This window comes from Bos javanicus, chromosome 2, assembly GCF_032452875.1.
Source record: "Bos javanicus breed banteng chromosome 2, ARS-OSU_banteng_1.0, whole genome shotgun sequence".
Lineage (NCBI taxonomy): Eukaryota > Metazoa > Chordata > Mammalia > Artiodactyla > Bovidae > Bos > Bos javanicus.
Genome location: NC_083869.1, coordinates 134,358,643 through 134,378,198, shown reverse-complemented (window position 1 = coordinate 134,378,198; position 19,556 = coordinate 134,358,643). Strand labels below are relative to the sequence as shown.

The window sequence follows — 19,556 nt, the reverse complement described above, 5'->3', positions numbered from 1 at the left end:
TTCATCACTTTCAGCGTCCCTCTCCCTCAACGACAAGCCTCTAGGGCAGCCGTGGCTCCTGCCCGTTCTAACAGCCTGGGAGCCGCCTGGAACCTACTGGTGCTGGGATTTGAACCTGAGCCGGCCTGACTCCCGAGCCCGGACGCCATCGCTCTTCCATGTCTAATCAGTTCATTAAAGCCCTCCTTGCAAACGCTCCCTCTCACTGCCCAGCCACAGAGACCTCAGCTGCACCATTTCCAGGAGAGCAAATTCCTTCCCGGCTGGAGAGGAGTTGGGATAATGTAGGCAGGCGATTTAAACAGCTGCGGTAAAATACACCAGTGGTTTTCACTCTCCGCCACCATTACACTTTCCAGCCGCGGCGGGATTGGCCCATAAGTGGGATATCAAGTTTATTACAGCTATTTCCAACCTGTAATTGGTTTTGCGGAACACAAAGAGGAGGAGGTTCGGGGTAGGGGGAGGTGATTCCCCCAACTCCTTTTTCTTTTTTCTTTTCTGGATGATGGCACCCAGGGACATTGGGAGGAGGCTAGAGTTGGAGACTTATTTGTTTTTCAAATGGAAAACCCCCGTCAGCCCCGCAGGCTCTCTCGCTGCTGGCTGGATTCAGTCCGTTTGCCACACTTTGGTGGCTGCACTTGCAAAATCAGCTCAGCCCGGCTGAAGCCAGATGTACTGGTCGGGGGGCAGTAGGGGCCCTGAGGCGGGGTCAGGCAGCCTTGGGACCCGGGGGCGGCTGCGGAACCTCGGCTGAGTGGGCAGGGCATGTGGAGGTGCGGCCTCCGGGGCCAGCTGTTCCAGAATCAGAGCATCTGGGCATTCAGAGTAGAAACGGCCCTCAGAGCTCACCCTGCCCCACGTCTCTTCACTGAGCATTTCGGGAAACTGAGGCCTGGAAAGGAGAGATGCAGAGCGATTTAGAACCCAGGTCTCCGTTCGCTGTAGCTGATCATTCAGGGAACCAATACTAGCCGGGGTTCTTGGTCTTTCCAGATCAATAGAAATTGACTACAGGACAGACAAGAGACTCAGGCAAGGCTCCCCTGGGCCCCTGCTGCATCGGGAGGGAGAGAGAGCAAGTCACAGGGGGAGGGGGTGCTGGCAAGAACGGATCCCTCAGGTGGGCTGAGGGCAGGGGTGTGTCCAGAGGGCTGGCTTAGGTGCCCCCCCTGTGGCTTGAGTGCACGGGGGCATGGGGAGTTCCCTGCCCTCGCTCCCGGCACCTGATCTTTGCTCCCAGTTCTTTAGAAGTGGCAGTTGGTTTGGGGGGTTTTTTTGGTCTTTTGTATCATTTGGTCCAGAATTTGCTCCCGCTGCAGCATCCACGCAGTCATGTCTAGTCCCACAGACTTTCTTAGTATTTTTGAGAAGTTTGTCCAGGTGGAAGCATGGCAGCAAAGGATCCCGGGTCCCAGCCTGTCTCAGGATGGCCCCCGAGAGACAGCGCGTCAGGGGCACGCGGGTTCTCTCTGGGGCATCACCACACGGATGGTCCCGCCACCTTCCCCGTGGGGCCTGGTCCTACCAGGAAGCCCCATCCGACCCAGGCGTGGCCGCAGCAGGCTGTCCTGAGGCCAGTCTGTGCTGTCAAGCAGCAGGGGTGGCTTCTCGGTTCCTCGTGGGGTCCCCAGGGCCTGGCACGTGGTGCGGATTCAACTCGGTTCAGTTGCTCAGTCGTGTCTGACTCTCTGCGACCCCATGGACTGCAGCACGCCAGGCCTCCCAGTCCATCACCAACTCCCGGAGGCTGCTCAAACTCATGTCCATTGAGTCGGTGACGCGATCCAATCATCTCACCCTCTGTCGTCCCCTTTTCTTTCCGCCTTCAATCTTTCCCAGCATCAGCTCATTCGTGTAGCAAATACTTACTAAGTACCATGTGCCCAGCTCTGGGGGGCAGAGCGTGAACAGGGTAGATAGAGACCGTGCCCTCACAGAGTATATGTTCTAGAAGTAGCTCACATTCAAAGCCTGTTTATTGACTCAGTGAAAATCTGTTGAATGAATGGCTGAACACACAAGCCCGTCTCCCTCTGGAGGAAGGAAACCCCACACGTCTTCAACTCTCCAACAGCACCTTGTCTGCCCCTGCCAGCCTTGCCATCCTCTGTCCTGACTTCCTGGCCCCACCTGCCCTGGGCTCTGGGAGACTGTCTTGGAGTCTCTGCGACCAGCCTGCCACCCCGGTCCTTGCTCGGAGCCTCCTCAAGCTCTCTCTCTGGGCTGATGCAATCATACAAGTTCAGCAAGTTTCCGGGCCTCTGTGCTCTCTCCCTGCAAGCATGGACCCCTGCTTTCCATCCTCGGTGCCCACGTTGGCTTCCGGCTCCTTCCACCTGTCCCCCTCCCCAGGGCTGGACCCTTTCTTTCATTGACTGATTTTCTGCATCCTCTGGCTTTTCAGCAAGCGATGTTCTGCTCTTTAGCCCTGAAGAGGGAAAAGGGACACAGAAAAAGCGGTGACTAAGAAAAGTGTTAGTGTTCATAACAGTTGGTATCTCCACTGACCACACACCAGGCGATCTGTCCCAGCCTTGTCTCGTTTAATCTTTCCAAGAAGATAAGTCGGGTTATCCCCATTTTACAGATGCGGGAACTGAGACTTAGGTGCTATAGCTTGATCAAAAGTACCAAGTAGTAACCGAAAACCAAGGATTTGACTGGTGTGGAGGAAGTCAGTCTAGCTTCTTGCTCAAGCCTCCCATAGGAGGGACAAGCAGCCTGAGACTAGGTGCTCCCAGAAGAGGGCCCACCTCCTCCAGGAAGACTCCTGCGATTGCCCCTTCCTCCAAAGGAAGCCTCAGCTCCTCCGTGGGCCTCAGATGACACTTGTCTAATGCTTGTTGCTACAGCCGTGGTCTCCCTGGCTCTGGCCTCTCACTTGGCCGTGGGCTGTGCTATCTCCCATGATACACAGAGTCTGAGAGTGAATTTCGAGTCCGTTACTTTCCTTTACCCTCCCTGAGGCTGAGGAAGAGGCGGTGGCAGGGAGCTGGGACAGCAGATCCCTTGGGTAGAAGGAGTGAGTGCTTGTCTCAGGCTGCCAGTGCAACCACAGCGGCCAGACACAGCCCCAGAGAAAAAGATGTAAATAGAAGGAAAAGAAAGCTAGGTGCGTCCTTGAAACTCCCCGTCCCACAGCCTGAAACAGCGATTTACGACTCAAATAATTCTTCGGTGTTTTATCTGGGGTGTGTGGGTACATGTGAGTGTATGTGGGGTGTGGGTGTATTTTCCCAGCAATAAAAACCTCAGTCCCGGAGAATAAATTTGAGGAGACAGTTTTACTGACAGATTTTTTTTACCCTCCTTTGTATAATAAAAAAAAAATGGAGTGAAATTTGAGATTGGGACGACAGGGCTGCCACATTTTAGGAGGAGATAAAAAAAGCAGCACCTGAAGGGAGGTGAGGCTGCAAGTCAAATGGGCAGGATGCCTTCCACTCTCACGGCTGTAGCAGAAAGTTCCTCACACCTCCGCTGGCTTCTGGCATTTTCCCTCCTAACGAGGCAGCCGCTGAGGGTAAAGAGAAGGGCAGGGAGGCGTTTAGTTCATTCACAGCCCTTGGCAGCCTAGCGGGTGGCGTGTGAACCCTGATCTGGGAGCCAGCACTCCGCCAAGAGCTCGGTGTGGGACCTCGGCTGCATCACCTTGCCTCTCCAAGCCTCAGTTTCCTCATCTGCAAAATGGGGAGGTTATGGTCCATTCTGCTATATGAAAAGGGAGGGACTTCAAGCAGATTTCCCAACCTTGGATCAGATAATTCTTTGTGGGTGGCGGGGGGAGGTTGTCCTGTGCCTTGTAGGAGGGTTACAGCTTCCCTGCCCCTGAGTTGTGACAACCAAGCCTGGCTCCTGACATCGCCAGATGTCCCCGCGAGGAGGCAGTAAAATCGTCTCCCAGTTCAGGGCTCTGGTTTAAAGGCACTTTGCTCCTCTCCCTCCGCCGTCTTGATTCCCCATTTGGGAAGCTGGTGAGAGGCGAGGGGAGAGACCAGGGATGGGACAGCCTGGCTCCTGATGGCCCTGCGTGCTGCCTGCCAGTCGCTCAGCCCTGTCTGACTCCTCGAGACCCCATGCGCCGCAGCCCGCCAGGCTCCTCTGTCCATGGGATTCTCCAGGCAGGAAGACTGGAGTGGGTTGCCGTGCCCTCCTCCAGGGGATCTTCCCGACCCAGGGACCGAACCTGCGTCTCTATGTCTCCTGCATCGGCGGGCGGGGTCTTTACCACTAGCGCCACCGGGGAAGCCCTGCACCGCAAGCGCCGTCAAAAAAGCGTGAAGCCCCCGGGGAGGAAGCAAGTGAAGTGTATGCGCTGCGGATGAGTCTGCAGGAGACACAGAGGTGTGAGCTCGGAGAAGCCTTGGAGTGGCAAGTCACTGCTGACCCCTCTCGGGGTCCCGGAGCTTGCGAAGGTGTTGCCGTCACTCTGAACCCTGCCAGCCAGGGCTCCCTGGAGACCCCAGCACTGCAAAAGGACTCCTACTCTCACAAACTTGCAGTTTCAGGAGGGTGATCCATACTGGCATTGCCTGTGCCTGGTACACAGCTGGCACTTGATAAATGCTGGCTGGATTGAACTGAATCTCTGTTCTCTGAAGTGTTAGCTGCTCAGTCATGTCTGATTCTTTGCAACCCCATGGGCTGTAGCCCACCAGGCTCCTCTGTCCATGGTGGTTCTCCAGGCAAGAACACTGGAGTGGGTTGCCACGCCCTCCCCCAGGGGATCTTCCCCACTCAGGGATCGAACCAGGTCTCCTGCATTACAGGCAGATTCTTTACTGTCTGAGCCAAAGGGAAGCCCCCAAACCAGCAGCAAAACCACCTTGGCCAGACAGATGTGGTCCAAGTCAGCTGGGATCCAGACGTGCCCAGGGTGGCCCAGCTGTGCCGAGGCCGGTCCTCCCAGGGAGGCGGAGGACCCAGTGCTGCCTTGGCTAGGCTGGGCAGGCAGCTTTCAGCATCTCCCGCATCCCTGAAGCCCCTTGGAGAAACCCCATCCCTGGCCGCCACCCTCCCAGCCCCCTCTCCTGCCTCCAGCACACAGAGCCACAGGGAGTTAATTCCACTTCTCCAGGACCAGGCATGAGGCCTCCCCGTCGCAGGCTGTTAGCACGGAGCCCAGCTGAGTGGTGAGAGGCTGCAAGCTCCCGGCCTATAATAGAGTTGCTGAGACAAGCGGAAAACTGCAGCCGGGTAAACAGATAAATAATTGAAACAGTGACAACACGTACCTTGCTGCTTTGTGGAGTAACACTTTCATTAGCGGGGAGCAGCCCGGCCCTGGGGGTGCGGGCAGGCGGGCGGTGGGATCAGGGCACGCTGGGGTCCGGCTTTTAATCAGCTGTGAGCAGCTGGGCACCGAGCAGCCTCTGTCTTCCAGCGGGAGCTTTATTGCCACCTCCCGGGAGCCCCTGCCTTCTGCGGCCTCCGTGTCCCTGTGTGAAATGGGGACCTCGTGCCCTCCCTCCTCGCCTGTGCCGAGGGCAGCCGGAGGCAGGCAAGCCCCCCACCATGTCGTCTTCTCTGCATCCCCCGTGTCAGTCAACTGGGCTCCTCCCAGGCTCCCCCGGGTTCCTTGGTCTCCAGACAAGTTCCTTCAATCAGAAGGAGCTTGTAAACAGAACCTGAAGCTCTGTGCCTCCTCGGCCCTCAGGAGAGCTGAGTTCTTTTGCCTACCAGGCCCTCCCTAACGAAGTCCTCATTTCACTGACTTCACTTACTCTCTGCCCCAGGTACTCTGAATAGGCTCCTTTCACTGAGCACGCGAAGTTCTTTCCCACCCCAGGGCCTTTGCTGCTGCTGCCCTTTCTGGCTCGAGAGCCCTCCCTGCGGGTACCAGGCTGACTCCTACTCTTGCTTCAGAAGACAACTGAGACTTTGCTTCCTTCAGGAAGCCCTCCAGGGTTACTCTGTCTGCAGGCTGGGTGCTGCCCCGCCTGTGGACTCCCTTGCTATTCTGGCCCTCCCTCTTGTAGAATTTATCAGAAATTGTTGCCGCTTAGCATTTTGAAATCATACGAGATCTCAGCCCAGGGGGACTGCTCCCCGATCCCAGTTCCTCTCCTCTCTTCCTGTTCAGCCTGTTCCACCTTTTCCTCTCTCTTTGGGCAAGGATGGCTTTGGGCCAAACACATTTACGGTCTCTGCCCCAGGCGGGGCAGCGCCCCAAGCTTTGGTCATCATCTTGGCAAGGCCAATCGGTGGGATCACCGAAGTGGCCTCACCTGGTGCCCTGGGACGAGCCCGAGAGAAGGGTGGCCCTGCTCCTGCTGAACTGTCGGGCCTCAGGGAGGGCCTTGAGTTCAGAGCCTCAGCCTGTACATCGTCAAGTGGGGACGGAAGACCCGGGAGGGTAAGAGCGACGCTCACGACACCTCCCCCAGAGAGTCCTCCGGGGCTGCCTGCCTCTCCGCAGCGTCTCGGGAGCCCAGCCTCCGCCTCAGGAAAGGCGGTGCTGGCTGAGCGCTCACCCCGGCTCCTCTGTGCTGCGTTGCAGGTGACGGACGGCGGCACCATCAAGCAGAAGATCTTCACCTTCGACGCCATGTTCTCCACCAACTTCTCCCACATGGAGAGCTACCGCCGGCGCGAGGACTTGGTGTACCAGTCCACGGTCAGGTGAGGCCGCGGCCGCGGGGCGGGGGGCCGCCTCTCCAGCCTTCTCACGCCCACCCGCAGCGCCCGCGGGCTCGGGAGCGGTGTCTCGGGAGGACCCTCCATGGGCTTGGAAGGCAGAGCTGGGGCTCGCTGCAGGAGAGGGGCCCCTTCCCGAGGGGTCATCCCCTGGACGAGGGTGAAGGGCAGGGGTCAGGGGGCCGCTCGGCCGCAGGGAGTGGACCCTGCACGTTGGCCTCCCGGGCACTCCTCCAACAGTCCCGCAAGGTGGGGTTTTCCAAACCCCGTTTCCAGGTGAAGACCCTGAGGTCCAGAGAGGGTGAGCAAATAGCCAAAGGCCACACAGCCAGGAATGCCAGAGACAGGAGGTGAACCGGCTGCGCCGGGTTCAGACGCCCATGGAGCACGTTCTGTGGTTTCCCACGGGCTTCAAACTTGGGAGGGAAACAGACCCTGAACAACCAGACCCGAGGTCCAAAGCAGCACCAGGATGGGGAAGGAAGAGTCCTTGTGGGTGGAGATACTTGGTATTTCTGCACCTGCCCCCTTTGCTAGAAGACTCTAAGGTAGCGGATCCCAGTCCAGGCCCTGCCGCGTTCCCATCTCTCCCTAAAAAGCCCCATTCCTATTTTGGCGCTCTGATACTTTATATTTGCTGGGTCCCACTCCCTTTGATCACCTGGTAAACTCCTTGTCCGCCTTCAGAACCCAAGCGAGCAGGTCCTCGGGTGTGACACCTCCTTTAGACAGTCCCTCACCCCAGCAGAGCTGACCTTCCCCAAAGTCAACGGCCGCGGCTCCTCCAGTACACCCCCCACCGCCAGAGGGGGTCTCACTGCGTTAGTGAAGAGACGCTTCGGCACTGGGCGTGCACAGTTTTACACACACAAGTGTGCGTGCTTTCTTACACTGCATAGCCAAATGCTTTGCCTGGTTGCTGTTCGGTCACTTAAGTTGTGTCCAACTCTTGGCAACCCCATGGACGGCAGCACGCCAGGCTTCCCTGTCCTTCGCTGTCTCCCAGGGCTCACTCAGAGTCATGTCCGTTGAGTCGGCTCTGCCTGGTGGCCAGGCAGGAAGTGGCAGTCTGCTCCCAAGCTAGAGGACAGCCTGCCCTGTCAGGCCTGGCAGGAGACGCTGCCTGCGGACTCGCATGCTGCAAGCTGACTTGCTCTATGCTTCGTGCGGAACCTACCACATCCCTGCTTAGTGTCTTATTCCTGACCCACCAGGAGGATAAGGCCCCACTCTCCTTACCCAGGTTTTTCAGAAGGAAAAAGCGGTCTCCCCACCACCTTGTATCCTCAGCTCTCAACACGAGGCTCCACACACAGCAGGTGCACAATAAAATTTGCAAATTGAGCGGACAACCCTAGTGCCCTCCTTGGCCCTTTGGGCCTCAGTTTCCCCACGGGTAAAATTAGAAAATGGGACAAGAAGATTGCCAAGGGCAGAGCCAGTCTGCAGAGAGAATCTGGCCTGTGGGCCTTCCATGCCCGCTTAGGTAAGAGCCGAAGGTGGGTGTGCTCCCCTGGAGGACCCTTCTGGGTGCTTCCTTTGGGATTTGTGTCAGGAGCTCAGACTGAGCATTTATTGGGTGAATCTGGTGAGAATGTGGACTCCAGAAAGATGTACAAGCCGCCACACAGATGCCTTCATCTATCTATTTATGATTTCTCCTGCACCCACCTCCAAAAAGAATTTGGGTTATCTCTGAGCACACCCAAGACAAGCAGGCTGGGCTTCCCAGGTGGCGCTCGTGGTAAAGAACCCACCTGTCGATGCAGGAGATGTAAGAGACATGGGCTCAATCCCTGGATTGGGAAGGGATCCTAAAGCATGGCAACACTCTCCAGTATTCTTTCCTGGAGAATTCCTTGGACAGAGGAGCCCAGTGGGGTACAGTCCATGGGGTTGTAAAGAGTCGGACACGACTGAAGCAACTTGGCACACATAAACGCAAGACAAGCAGGTTACCATCAGAACGCAAAGAAAAAGGTGAAAACTCATTTTGGAGAAGAAAACATTCTGGGCGGCACAAGTGATCGCACCAGTGAACGTCTGGATCACCCCAGGCTTCCCAGAAAGCGTCCCCACCCGCCCCACCCCGCCTGGTGCCCACGGCCTCTGAAAACAACAGCCCCTGCATCCCGTCACTGTCAGCCCCCACCCACTCCTGACTTCCCTCGTGGCTCAGCAGCAAGAGCCCGCCTGCCAATGAAGCCGGTGCTGGAGACACCTGTTTGATCCCTGGGTTAGGAAGATCCTCTGGAGGAGGAAATGGCAACCCACTCCAGTATTCTTATCTGGGAAATTCCATAGACAGAGGAACCTGGCGGGCTACCCTCCACGGGGTCACAGAGCTGGACACAACTGAGCACACACATACACACACACACACACATACACACACACACCTGCTCCTGGAAGTGTGGGTTCCAGAGTAACTCCCTGCCTCTGGTTTCTGAGCCAGGAAGGAAACTCAGGGACTGTCCGAACATCCCGGATGCCCTCCATCTCACGCATCCAGATTGCAGCCCTGGCGTCCAAAGGCCTGGTTCAAACCCCAGCTCAGCTACTCCCTGCTGAGTTACCTTTGACCACAAGGACCTTGACCTCTCTCGGCCTTGGTGTCCTCACCTGTTAAAAGGGCTTAATATGGTTGGTGTTGACTTAAAAAGCACGCGCAGTGTGCGAGCTGCAAGTTAAGTCTTACTCGGGGCACCATGAGGGCTGCAGCTCTGGGAGACTGCGCCAGAGAGGAGGGGGAGGTGACTCTGGTGGAGGCGGTGTTCGTGCAATCAAGCACTTATCTCATCGAAGGTTTTCTGCTCGTCACGAGGGGCTGACGTCACCGTGAAGGGATTTAGTGCTTTTCCAGATATGAGGAGGTGCAAGGATTGGACTCATGAAATCAGTTCCTGAAAATATCTAACTATTTAAAGATCTGTTGCACATCCTGGAACACATGTGTGCTGTGTGTGTGTGAACGTGCACGAACGTGCAAGTGCTCAGTTGCATCCGACTCCTTGCAACCCCGTGGACTGTATCCCACCAGGCTCCTCCGTCCACGGGGATTCTCCAGGCAAGAATGCTAGAGTGGGTCGCCACTTCCTCCTCCAGCGGATCTTTCCAATGCAGGGATGGAACGCACACCTCTGCGTCTCCTGCTGTGGCAGGTGGGTTCTTTACCACTGTGCCCTCTGGAGCACAAAGTGTCTCATTCCTGCTGTTCACCCTGAACTTCCCTGAAGGCGTGTCGAAGGTCAACAGCTGCAGCTGCACAGGATTCCGTCCCCACAGTGGCAGATGCCAAGTGCCCTTGGCAAGCGCCAAGTTGGCACTGACATTGCCTTAAACAGTCATCGTGGGGTTTTGGTGAGACTCAAGTCTGATGGCCTGAGTTCTAAACCCGTCTCCTCCAGCCCTTGCTGAAGTGTAATCTCTCGGGGTGGTAACTCTGTGCCCAAGTTTCCTGATCTCTGAAAGGGGACAACAGGAAGAAGCTCCCAGCAGCCCCGCGAGGCTCTCACGAGTTAGTAATCCCTGTAAGTGCAGCCCCAGCCCCAGAGCCGTGCATGTCTGCTGTTAGTGCCTAGAAAAAAGCCTCTGCCTCACCATTAAAAAAAAAAAAAAGCTGCCACCTTTTTCTTAATCTCATAAAGCTCCTTATGCACACTCTTTCCCTTAATCATCACTAACGACACCTTGACCACAGCAGGTATTGTTCTCATTATTATTTTCTATGGTCCTGAGTTTACAGATGAGGTTGAAATTCAGTTCAGGACTCACCCAAGGGTCCCCCACTGGAACAACATCAACTTGCTCAGACCCCAACCCGTGTCATCCTAGCCCTCCACCGTGCAGCTTTCCCTGTTTTACAAATGAGGAAACAGAGGCCCGGAGGGGAGGAGACTTGTCCAGGGTCACAGACACAGCGCAGTCGTGGCCGGAGCTCACTTCTTCCCCAGGCTTCTCCCAGGACCTCAGGCACCAGGGGGGTCTCCCAGGCCGAGAGCAGCAGAGCAGGGGGCCACAGGGACGGGAAGGAAGGGGCAGACCCTCTCGGGTCTGATCTGATTGTGGCCTCGAGGCCACAGAGCAGCTGTGCTGGGAACCTGCTCCTCAACCTGCAGGGCTCATTCAGGCTGGCGAGGGGCAGGGGCTCCGCATTCACATATAAATGAAGATATTTGCAAATTAATGCATCTCATCTAGAGAGAGTCCCAGCTGCACAGCTGTCTGGGCCGCTTCCTCTCCAGCAGGGAGAGCGGGGTCAGAGGAGGCTGAGAAGATGAACCAGAGTTGGCAGAGAGCAGTTCCTGGGCGGCCAAGGGAGCCCTAGGGACTCCCAGAGCTTCTCTTGCCACCGGTGGGGGGCCCCGAGGGGTGGGCGTTGGGTGGGGTGCCAGGGCTTCTGTCCCAGGTGGGGGTGCAGGTATAGGACCCCAGTTCATGATCTTTTGGGCAGGTCACCACCTTTCCCAGGACCACCCCCCCACCGTAAGATTCCATGTATCACATGCCTTTCTAGTTCAGAGCCTCAGAGCCCAGAACTTCCAGCTTGGAAATGACAGCAATTTACCCCTTCAAAGAAAAAAAAGAAAGAAAGTGAAGTCACTCAGTCGTGTCCGACTCTTTGTGACCCCATGGACTGTAGCCTATCAGCCTCCTCCATCCATGGGATTCTCCAGGCAGGAATACTGGAGTGGGTTACCATTTCCTTCTCCAGGAGATCTTCCCAATGCAGGGATTGAACCTGGGTCTCCCGCATTGTAGGCAGACACTTAACCATCTGAGCCACCAGGGAAGTCCAAGGGATATTTAATTGAGCACTTCTAAGAGATGGCGTGATGCAAGGTGCTGGGGATCCAGCGAGGAACGAGAAAGACTGGCCTTTACACTCATGGGGAAGACCGAGCGGAAACAAAAGAAGCAAGACGACTATAAACGTATCGTGACAAGCTCTACAAAGTCATGAGTCCAGTGACAATTCTGTGATGGGGGAGCCGCTTGCAGGGTCAGGAGGAGTAAGGTGGTGGGGTCCCAGGCAGAGCCTCCCAGGATGGGCGCCCTGGGCTGAGACCTGTGGGCTGGGCAGGAGACGTCGGCGGTGGGACGAGACGGGTGTGCAGACATTGGAGCCCAAGTGCCGGGGCGTCTGGGGACAGCCTGGCCAATGACTGGCGGGCGGTGTTGGAAGCAGCACCACACTCTTGCACCTCAGGTGCAGCTATTCCGACGCATCTTCCCCACTGTCCATGCATTCCCCAGCTGGACCAAGGCTCAGCTTCCCCCTGGAATAAGCTCCAAGAGGCATCCGTGTCACCTCCCTTCCCCCTCCATCCCCACTCTAGGTCCAGCCTCCCAAGTAAGCCACCGGCTCCCAATCAATTCCTTGATTCCAGTTCTGCCTCTCAGGGGCCACTAAGTGGGGACAGAGGATGTCGGCGACAGTCCCACCTGCTGGCCTCCTGCACGTCCATCCATCCTCCCCACCCGTCCTCCCAGGCCCAGCCTCAGGCCCCGTTCACCTGTTCCATCAGCCGGGCACAGGCGGACAGATGGGTGGCTTCCCCTACCGATGGGGAGATTGTGTGGGCAAAGCACGTTAATCCCTGCAGTGCGTGGCCATCCCCAGATGGCAGTTGTGACCTCCTTGGAGGTCCCGGTGAAGCACAGCAAGCCTTCCCTGCCCCTGCTCCCCCCTCCACAGGGCGCCCCCTCCATTTCCCGAAGCCCTCTGTGGTCCCTGTCCCATGCCATCAGCCCAGGGTGTCTCCAAGAACACTGAGCAGGCTTCACCAGCCCTCTTTTGTCCATGAGGGAAATCTAGACTCAAGAGGTCAAGAGTGTGCCCTTCCCATGCCTGGCCCACCTCCCTTTGCCAAGGCCCTACTCATCCTTCAGTTTCAGCTGAAATGCTGCTTCCTCCAGGAAGCCCTTCCTGACTGCTCAGGCTGGGGCATCTCCCCGGTGTCTTTCCACCCTCAGCCCACCCCCCACCTCCCTGCCCTGACACTGGGTATTCAAAGTGCCTCCCGCACTTGACTGGAAGTCCCATGAGGACAGGGATTGGGGGTGATGTTTTCACTGCTGTCTCTCCAGCCCCCAGCCCAGCATCCCCTGAACAATTTGTAGATAATTGCGGAGTGGATGAGTTAGTGGTGGAAGGCAGGGTGGATGTCTTCCACTGATGCTGTCCCTGCTGTGGAATAAACTTAGGAAGATGGAATTCAGGCTTCCGCACCTTTCCCCAACATGGGCATCATTTATTTATCACAAAGGAATCGAGCAATTGCTGCATGTCAGGGATGGTGCTGGGGATAAGATGGTGAACGAGACATAATCAGATCTGCTCTGGTGAGCCTTGCAATACAGGGGGTGAGAAGAGACAGATGGTAAAAATGTGTTTGAAAGAATAAGGAAAATTATCTACAGTTGGTGATGACTGCATGAAGGCAATAAGGGAAGGTGATGGAGAGGATGAGAGTCAGGGAATACGTGAGGGGGAGCGTGATACAGGGTCTCTCACGGGAGACGACACCTGAGCTGGGATCTGTAGGGTAAAAGGGAGCCAGACAGGTGGGGTGGAGGTCGGGAGGGCATCTCAGGTCAAAGCCATGGCAAGTGCAAAGGTCCTGAGGCGAGAAAGAGCTTGGCAAGCTGCCAGAGGACCAGCGTGGCCAGAGTTCAGGAGCACGGAGACACATCGGCCTTTCTTCTCTGCGTCCTGGAAGCCAGGGGAGGTTAGGACCCCATGTGGTGTGTGTCGTGTGACGCTCACCCTGGTTGCCAGGCGGAGGGTGAGTTGGAGGTCCCAGGAGAGGAAGACAGTGCAGTCACTTCTTAAGTCTCAGGACTGAAATTCCAAATCTGAGCTAAGTTAGGAGAGGGAGCGGGACCCCTGCCTCTGGCTGGCCGGGGCCAGGAGGCAGAGGTGGGGCTGGGAGTCAGCCTTCTCCCTGGGGTCTGATGTCCATTCTCCATGAACACTTTACGGTGTGCCGGTCCCAGAGCCGCCCCCCAGCCCCGCAAAGCCGCAGGAGGTTGAGAACAGCTGGGAAGGTGGAGCAGAGCCAGGGGGCTTGGCGCTGAATGTGAGAGCACAGCTACACCTCCTAATTCATATTTATCGGGAGGGAGGCGTGGGAGACATCGGGTAAATGCAAGAAGAGCCGGGAGGATTGAGGATGCGAGAAGAAATGCCACTTCCTTTATTACTCGGAGAGGCATGTGTTCACGTATCCCCTGGATAGCTCGTATTGAGCATTTGTGGCTTCCCGGCACGGACGCGGGGGCACGGTGCTCAGCAGCGGGCACGAGGCAGCCTCCGCCTCCGTGAGCTTAAAGCCTGCTCCCCCGCCCCCACCCCCACGAGCCCATAATCTCCTCAAGGCTCTGCTCCCTCCTTTTCATCTCAGTGACCCCAGAGCCTACTTGGCATTTAGAGAGGAACTATAAATATTTGTGGGATGAAAGGAGAGAGGAGATAAAACATGGAGATAAATAGCGAGCAATTCAGGTGGTCAGGTGATGGCCGTCACGGGGAGGATGCAGATGTAATGTGGTGATGAATCAGAGATGGGGAGACTGGGTGAAGGTGGCGTTTCAAGCGGCCCTTGAAGCGTATGTAGGTTTTTTAGAGAAAGGAGCCCAGGATGCTGCAGGTGGAGGCCACGGTGTGTGCAAAGGCCCGGAGGCAGGGAGGGGAGGGCTGACGTCTAGTGAGGCTGCTCTGCATGGGCAGACGGAGGTTCCCAAGTCTCAGCTCTCTGGAATCTGCTCAAAGGAAAAAACAGAGCTGGTTTTTAAATAGACGCAGTCACTATTGGGTCCAAAGAGAAGAGAAGGGTTTGCTTCCCTTTGAAGTGTTCAGGGTCCCTTCTGTAGTGTCTGCTGTTACCAGACCGGGCAAGCTCCTCCTCCGCTGTTGGTACCAAGAACAGTGTGCTTTGACCCTTGGTGATTTGCAAGAGTGAATTCCGCAGCTCACCTCCCTCTATCGGGGACCACACATCTCTTGTCTCGAGGACATTCAGAACACGTGCTGCTTGTTCAGGAGATGGTCCTTCATTTCTTCATTCATTCAAGCACTCAGCAAGCACACGCTGGATCCCTGTTATGTGCCGGGCTGCCCTACTGTGCGCTGGGAGAGCGGATGAACTCAGATCCTGCCCATTCAGAGTCGTCAAGGTCACATCCAGTCCTTGACCTGCAGACCCACGCCTCCCTCCCACCCCGAAATCTCCCATCCAGGAATTCGAATGAGCCAGAGTGATGTTTCAAGGAGAACCTTGAGCCCTTTCAACACTCTTTTCGTAATGGCTGCCTCTGAGCCTCATCAGAATTGAACACCCCAGGTCTCCAGCCCCAAGGAGCAGCCGGGTCTCCAAATCAAACCCAGGGATTATTTTAGGAGTGGGGGCTGCAGCCCACCTCCCAGGGAGTTTTCAGCCGAGTGCCCTCCTCTCAGCCCACCGCGGCCCAAGGAGAGGCTGCCGGTTACCTCACCTGAGCGCAACAAACCCTCGGTGGTGGTGGTGGCGGCATCTACACCACGGGCCGATCAGCACTCCACCTGCATTAGGGTCACCTTGGGAGTTGCTTAAAAATATCAATTCCTGGGCCCCACCAAGATGGCATTTGATTCAAACAGCCTGAAGCAAGGCCTGGGGAAGCAGTCTTTTAAAAAGTCTTCCAGGTAAAAGACGTTGGCAGCGAGGTTGGAAAGCTCTGCTGCACACAGCTCTTCCCATCTGCTCCGATGTGCAGACAGGGCCAAAGAATTCCACAAGAAGCGGCTTTAGAATTAGCTGGTGCAGATAATTCTAGTTGCTGCCGGCAGCCTTGGGCGACAATGTCCTAAAGCCCCCAGGGGCAAGACTTGTTTGGATTAAAGATGCAAGCTAGCTGGAGCAGCCAGGGACCTCCCAGTCCAGGGTGTCCTCCCAGGCCCCAGCCATTCCCAGAGCCTCAGGGGTCCTCACCCCCAAATACCACGCGTTGTCCATCGAAAGACTGAAGACAGAAGTTTCTCAGGCAGTGGGGCCTTGATTGGGAGTGGGGCCCCGGAACAAGATATTCTTGCTATAGCTTCCCAAGATTTACCCAAACGTGGAGGGAACCCATGTTTCCTGAGCCAGAGCTTTCACTTGACCCCATCCCAGACCTCCCACCCTCAGAGCATCCGTCAGAGAAGAGTACTGGCCCCGCCCTCCGTGTCAGGCCCACAGGAACTGCTCTTCAGGGATGCCCGCTCTCAGCCACCCCTCCCGGGTCCCGTCTCTTAGAGCTCGCCGCTCCCTTCTTTGTCTCTAGATCCTCAGCGCCTGACACAGGGGCTGGGATGAGAGCCCAGGGCCTCAGTAAATGTTTCCTGAATCAATAGGCTGACAGGTCATCCAGATATGGAATGATCATTTTAGACAATCAGCAAAAACTTTTTTCCCATCCATCATCATGTTTAACCACTGCAACCATCTCATGGAGTGCAGATCTCAGGCTCACTGGATCCTGTTTGTACAGACGATGACACGAAAGAACAGAGCGGGGCGGTCACTTGTCCAAGGTCACACAGCTTGTGCATGGGGAAGCTTGAGTTCCCACCCAAGCTATGGCATTCACAAGGGCCCTGGAGCCACAGTAGGCCTCTAGACCATCAAGCGCAGGCTTATCCAGTGAACAGTTAAGAGTGACCAGCCCGTGCCAGGCCCCCTGGCAGGCGCTGGGGATTCAAGCGACTTAGTGACAGTGGGTGACCTGTGTCTTCATCCTGACACGTACATGAGGTCACACACGCATGCTGGCACACAGCGGATCTGCAGTCCCAGCCGCTTGATGCCTCCAGGTAGGAAGCTGCCAGGGTTAGTCATCACCTTAAAAATACACGCTGCCTGGCAGTTCCTGGCCCCTCGACACTCTGGCCAAGGAGACCGACTGACGCCCGATCCTGGCCCCAGAAGTGCGACTCCCAGTTCTCCTCGGCTGCCTCCGCCGGCGGCATCAGTTCCGTGGAGCTGCTGGGAAATCCATTTAGGCGAACATGCTTCCGCGGCTCTGCCCACATCCCCACTGAGCGTGACAGCGCCCCCGCCCCGCCCTGCTTACCCCCCCCCCCCGCCCCCGCCACTGCTCCTGGTGCTGACACGAGTCTCCCCTCCTCTCCTCCAGCGGCCGTCTGGCCTTCTTCACCTTTTTGAAGCCCAGCAGTGGGTGCAAACCCAGCCCTCCCCAGCCCTGTTGCCCCCACGCAGAATCAGTGCTACTGACGGTTCTCCAGGAACATTCTGTGCGTGGCATTCAGCTCTCCTCAGGCCAGGTCGCAATCATCCGCTCACACAAACCTGCCCCTCCCTACCCAGCCGGGGCGGGCCAGCATCGCTAGCACATGGTGGAGCTCAGGATGCTGCGAAGGACAGGTCCTACCTCCTTTCACTTCCCACCAGTAGAGGCTGATCTTCTCGTTTCTTAAATTTCCGTCTTTTTTTCTGCTTCCGTGGTTTCCCTTTCTTAGCATGACCTCCTCTTCTTTACTTCAGCTCCCCGTTCCTCTCTCCCGCGCGGGGGCTCTGCGCTCCCGTTCTCTGCCGCAGAGTACAGGGGCACACACACAGGCACAATACATTTCCCTCTCCTCTCCCGGCACGTTCTTGCCTCTCTTGGCTTGAAGCCCCTCTGGGGCCCCAGAATCTCCCCAGCAGCACAGACCCTGGGTCCCAGGGCTCTGGGTGGGTCCCCACCCACCCTGGGGGTGCGGATCAGGGGTGCTTACCGGGGATTGGATCTTGGATTAGTGGAGACCTTAGGTGCAGTGACCGAGGCGGACGTGCTCTGTTGAGCCCACAGTTGGCACGGATCAGCGTGCTGCACCAACATGCCCTCATGCTCTGTTTGTCCCCGGCCCACTAGACACCCCTGGGACCCGTTCTCACCAGGTTCTCTGCTGGGGAGGGAGGCGCTTGCAGAGCTGTCTGCTGCCCTCTGGTGGTGCACTCGGGTATTGCAAGGAGGGGGCCCTACCTATGCTGCCCCCGGTGGTGCACTCGGGTATTGCAAGGAGGGGCCCCACCTATGCTGCCCCCACCCCCGCCCCACCCCCAATCAGCGGGGATGGGTCTTCTCCCTCAAGACAAGGAACTTCCTTTCTTCACCTCTAAGACCTCAGTGTCCAACACAAGGTCTCAGTAGAGATCTGTTAAATTGATGAAGTGAGGTGAAGTGAAGTCGCTCAGTCACGTTCAACTCTGCTACCCCACGGACTGTAGCCCGCCAGGCTCCTCTGTCCATGGGATTCTCCAGGCGAGAATACTGGAGTGGGCCGCCATGCCCTTCTCCAGGGGACCTTCCAGACCCAGGAATCAAACCCAGGTCTCCTGCATTGCAGGCGGACGCTTTACCGTCTGAGCCACCAGGGAAGCTGACAGGTTCTCTAAATATGGAATTATTTCAAACGGTCAGCACAACTTTCCCATCCATCATTATCTTGAACCCTATGGAGTTTAGATCTCAGACCCTCTCTATGGGGACCAAGCTCAGCCCGGAGAAGGGAAGTGACTATCCCAAGAGCCGGGAGAGCTTCCCTATCTTGCAGAACTTTCCCCCTCTGGGGGACTCCCCAGGCAATGGGCCTGAGCCCCTATGCCAATGGGACCTGGGTCAGGGGAGGGGTGGGGGACAGAAGCGTAAGAGAGTGGGGGAAGTGGAAGTGTCAGTCGCTCAGCCGTGTCTGACTGTGACCCCATGGACTGCAGCCCACCAGGCTCCTCTGTCCATGGGATTCTCCAGGCAAGAACACCAGAGTCTAGCCATTCCCTTCCTCAGGGGGTCTTCCCAACCCAGGTTTCCTGCATCGTGGGCAGATTCTTTATCATCTGAGCCACCAGAATCTGGACGGGGCAGGCTTTGGCAATTTGCCTTTCACCAGGGGCCTTTCAGAGACAGTGTCTTCATCCAGAATCAACCCCGAGGAACTGCAAGCCCGGCGTCAGGCGGCACCCATGGTGGGGGGGCAGTGACAAAATGCAGTTCTGATGACGGGCTGCTCGCATCACGGTCAGGGAGCGCCCTAAGTGTTCATTCGCCGTTAAAAACTGTTTCTTAACTGAAGACCTCGGGGGACGGGCTGCTCGCATCACGGTCAGGGCGCGCCCTAGGCGTTCATTCACCACTAAAAACTGTTTCTTAACTGAAGACCTCGGGGGACAGGGTGAACACGGCCGGTGAGAACCTTGTCCCCGTGGAGCCGACATTCCTGGGGTTTTGCCGGAAGCACGGGGTGCTCTTGGAGGCCTGGATGGCAAGATGAAGCAGCCACACCAAGGCCAGGGAGTGAGGACTCCAGCAGAGGGGGAAACAAGGGCCTGGGCTGGGAGCAAGCTCCACGTGACAAGAAGAGCGGAAACGACCCCAGAGAGGCTGGGGTTGATGAGCCCCACGAGGAGGTGGGAGACCGGGAGGAGTCAGCAGCGGCCAGATCTCAGGAGCAGCTTCTTGAACCTGACCTTCCCAGCAGTCGCTTGTTCCAAAGCAGATTCTCCTTCTGCGGGCCTGGGGGAAGGGCTCAGAGCCTGTGGCTCCAATCACCCCCCAGACGAGGCCAGTGCTGCATCCGCGGTCCACGTCAGGAACATCCGGGGACTTGACACACTCCTGATGCCCAGGCCACGCCCGGCTGGTCAAGCCAGAACTCTCCGGGCTTGGAGGGGAAGGTGGTGGGGTGGAACACGACCGGGGCTCAGCTGTTCAAAGCCCCTAAGGTGATTCCCACAGGCAGGCAGGTCGAGAACCGCTGCTGTAGAACATTCTGGGTCATGAGAGTTTGAATTGTATTCTGGAGGCCATGAGGAGCCCTCGAGGTTGATCTTGCCTCTATGTCTGTGTTTTTGAAAGATCCACCTTAGCTATTGGTGAGGTCGTGAAAGCGGAGGCTG

General features: G+C 56.9%; 1 protein-coding gene and 1 long non-coding RNA gene across 2 annotated transcripts in view; one reads left to right on the top strand and one right to left on the bottom strand.

The window, feature by feature from the left end:
- IGSF21 (immunoglobin superfamily member 21) overlaps window positions 1-19,556 on the top strand; it is a 279,347-nt gene that overhangs the window by 182,576 nt on the left and 77,215 nt on the right. Inside the window, exon 3 of the mRNA XM_061395245.1 lies at window positions 6,506-6,627. Within this exon, the coding sequence (XP_061251229.1) occupies window positions 6,506-6,627 (122 nt within the window). The remainder of the gene's footprint in view (window positions 1-6,505; window positions 6,628-19,556) is intronic.
- Window positions 12,872-18,795, bottom strand: LOC133234550 (uncharacterized). Its single transcript, XR_009732171.1, has 3 exons — window positions 18,548-18,795; window positions 17,399-17,457; window positions 12,872-14,406 (listed from the first exon to the last, which is right to left on the bottom strand). It is a non-coding gene; the product is annotated as an uncharacterized LOC133234550 (long non-coding RNA).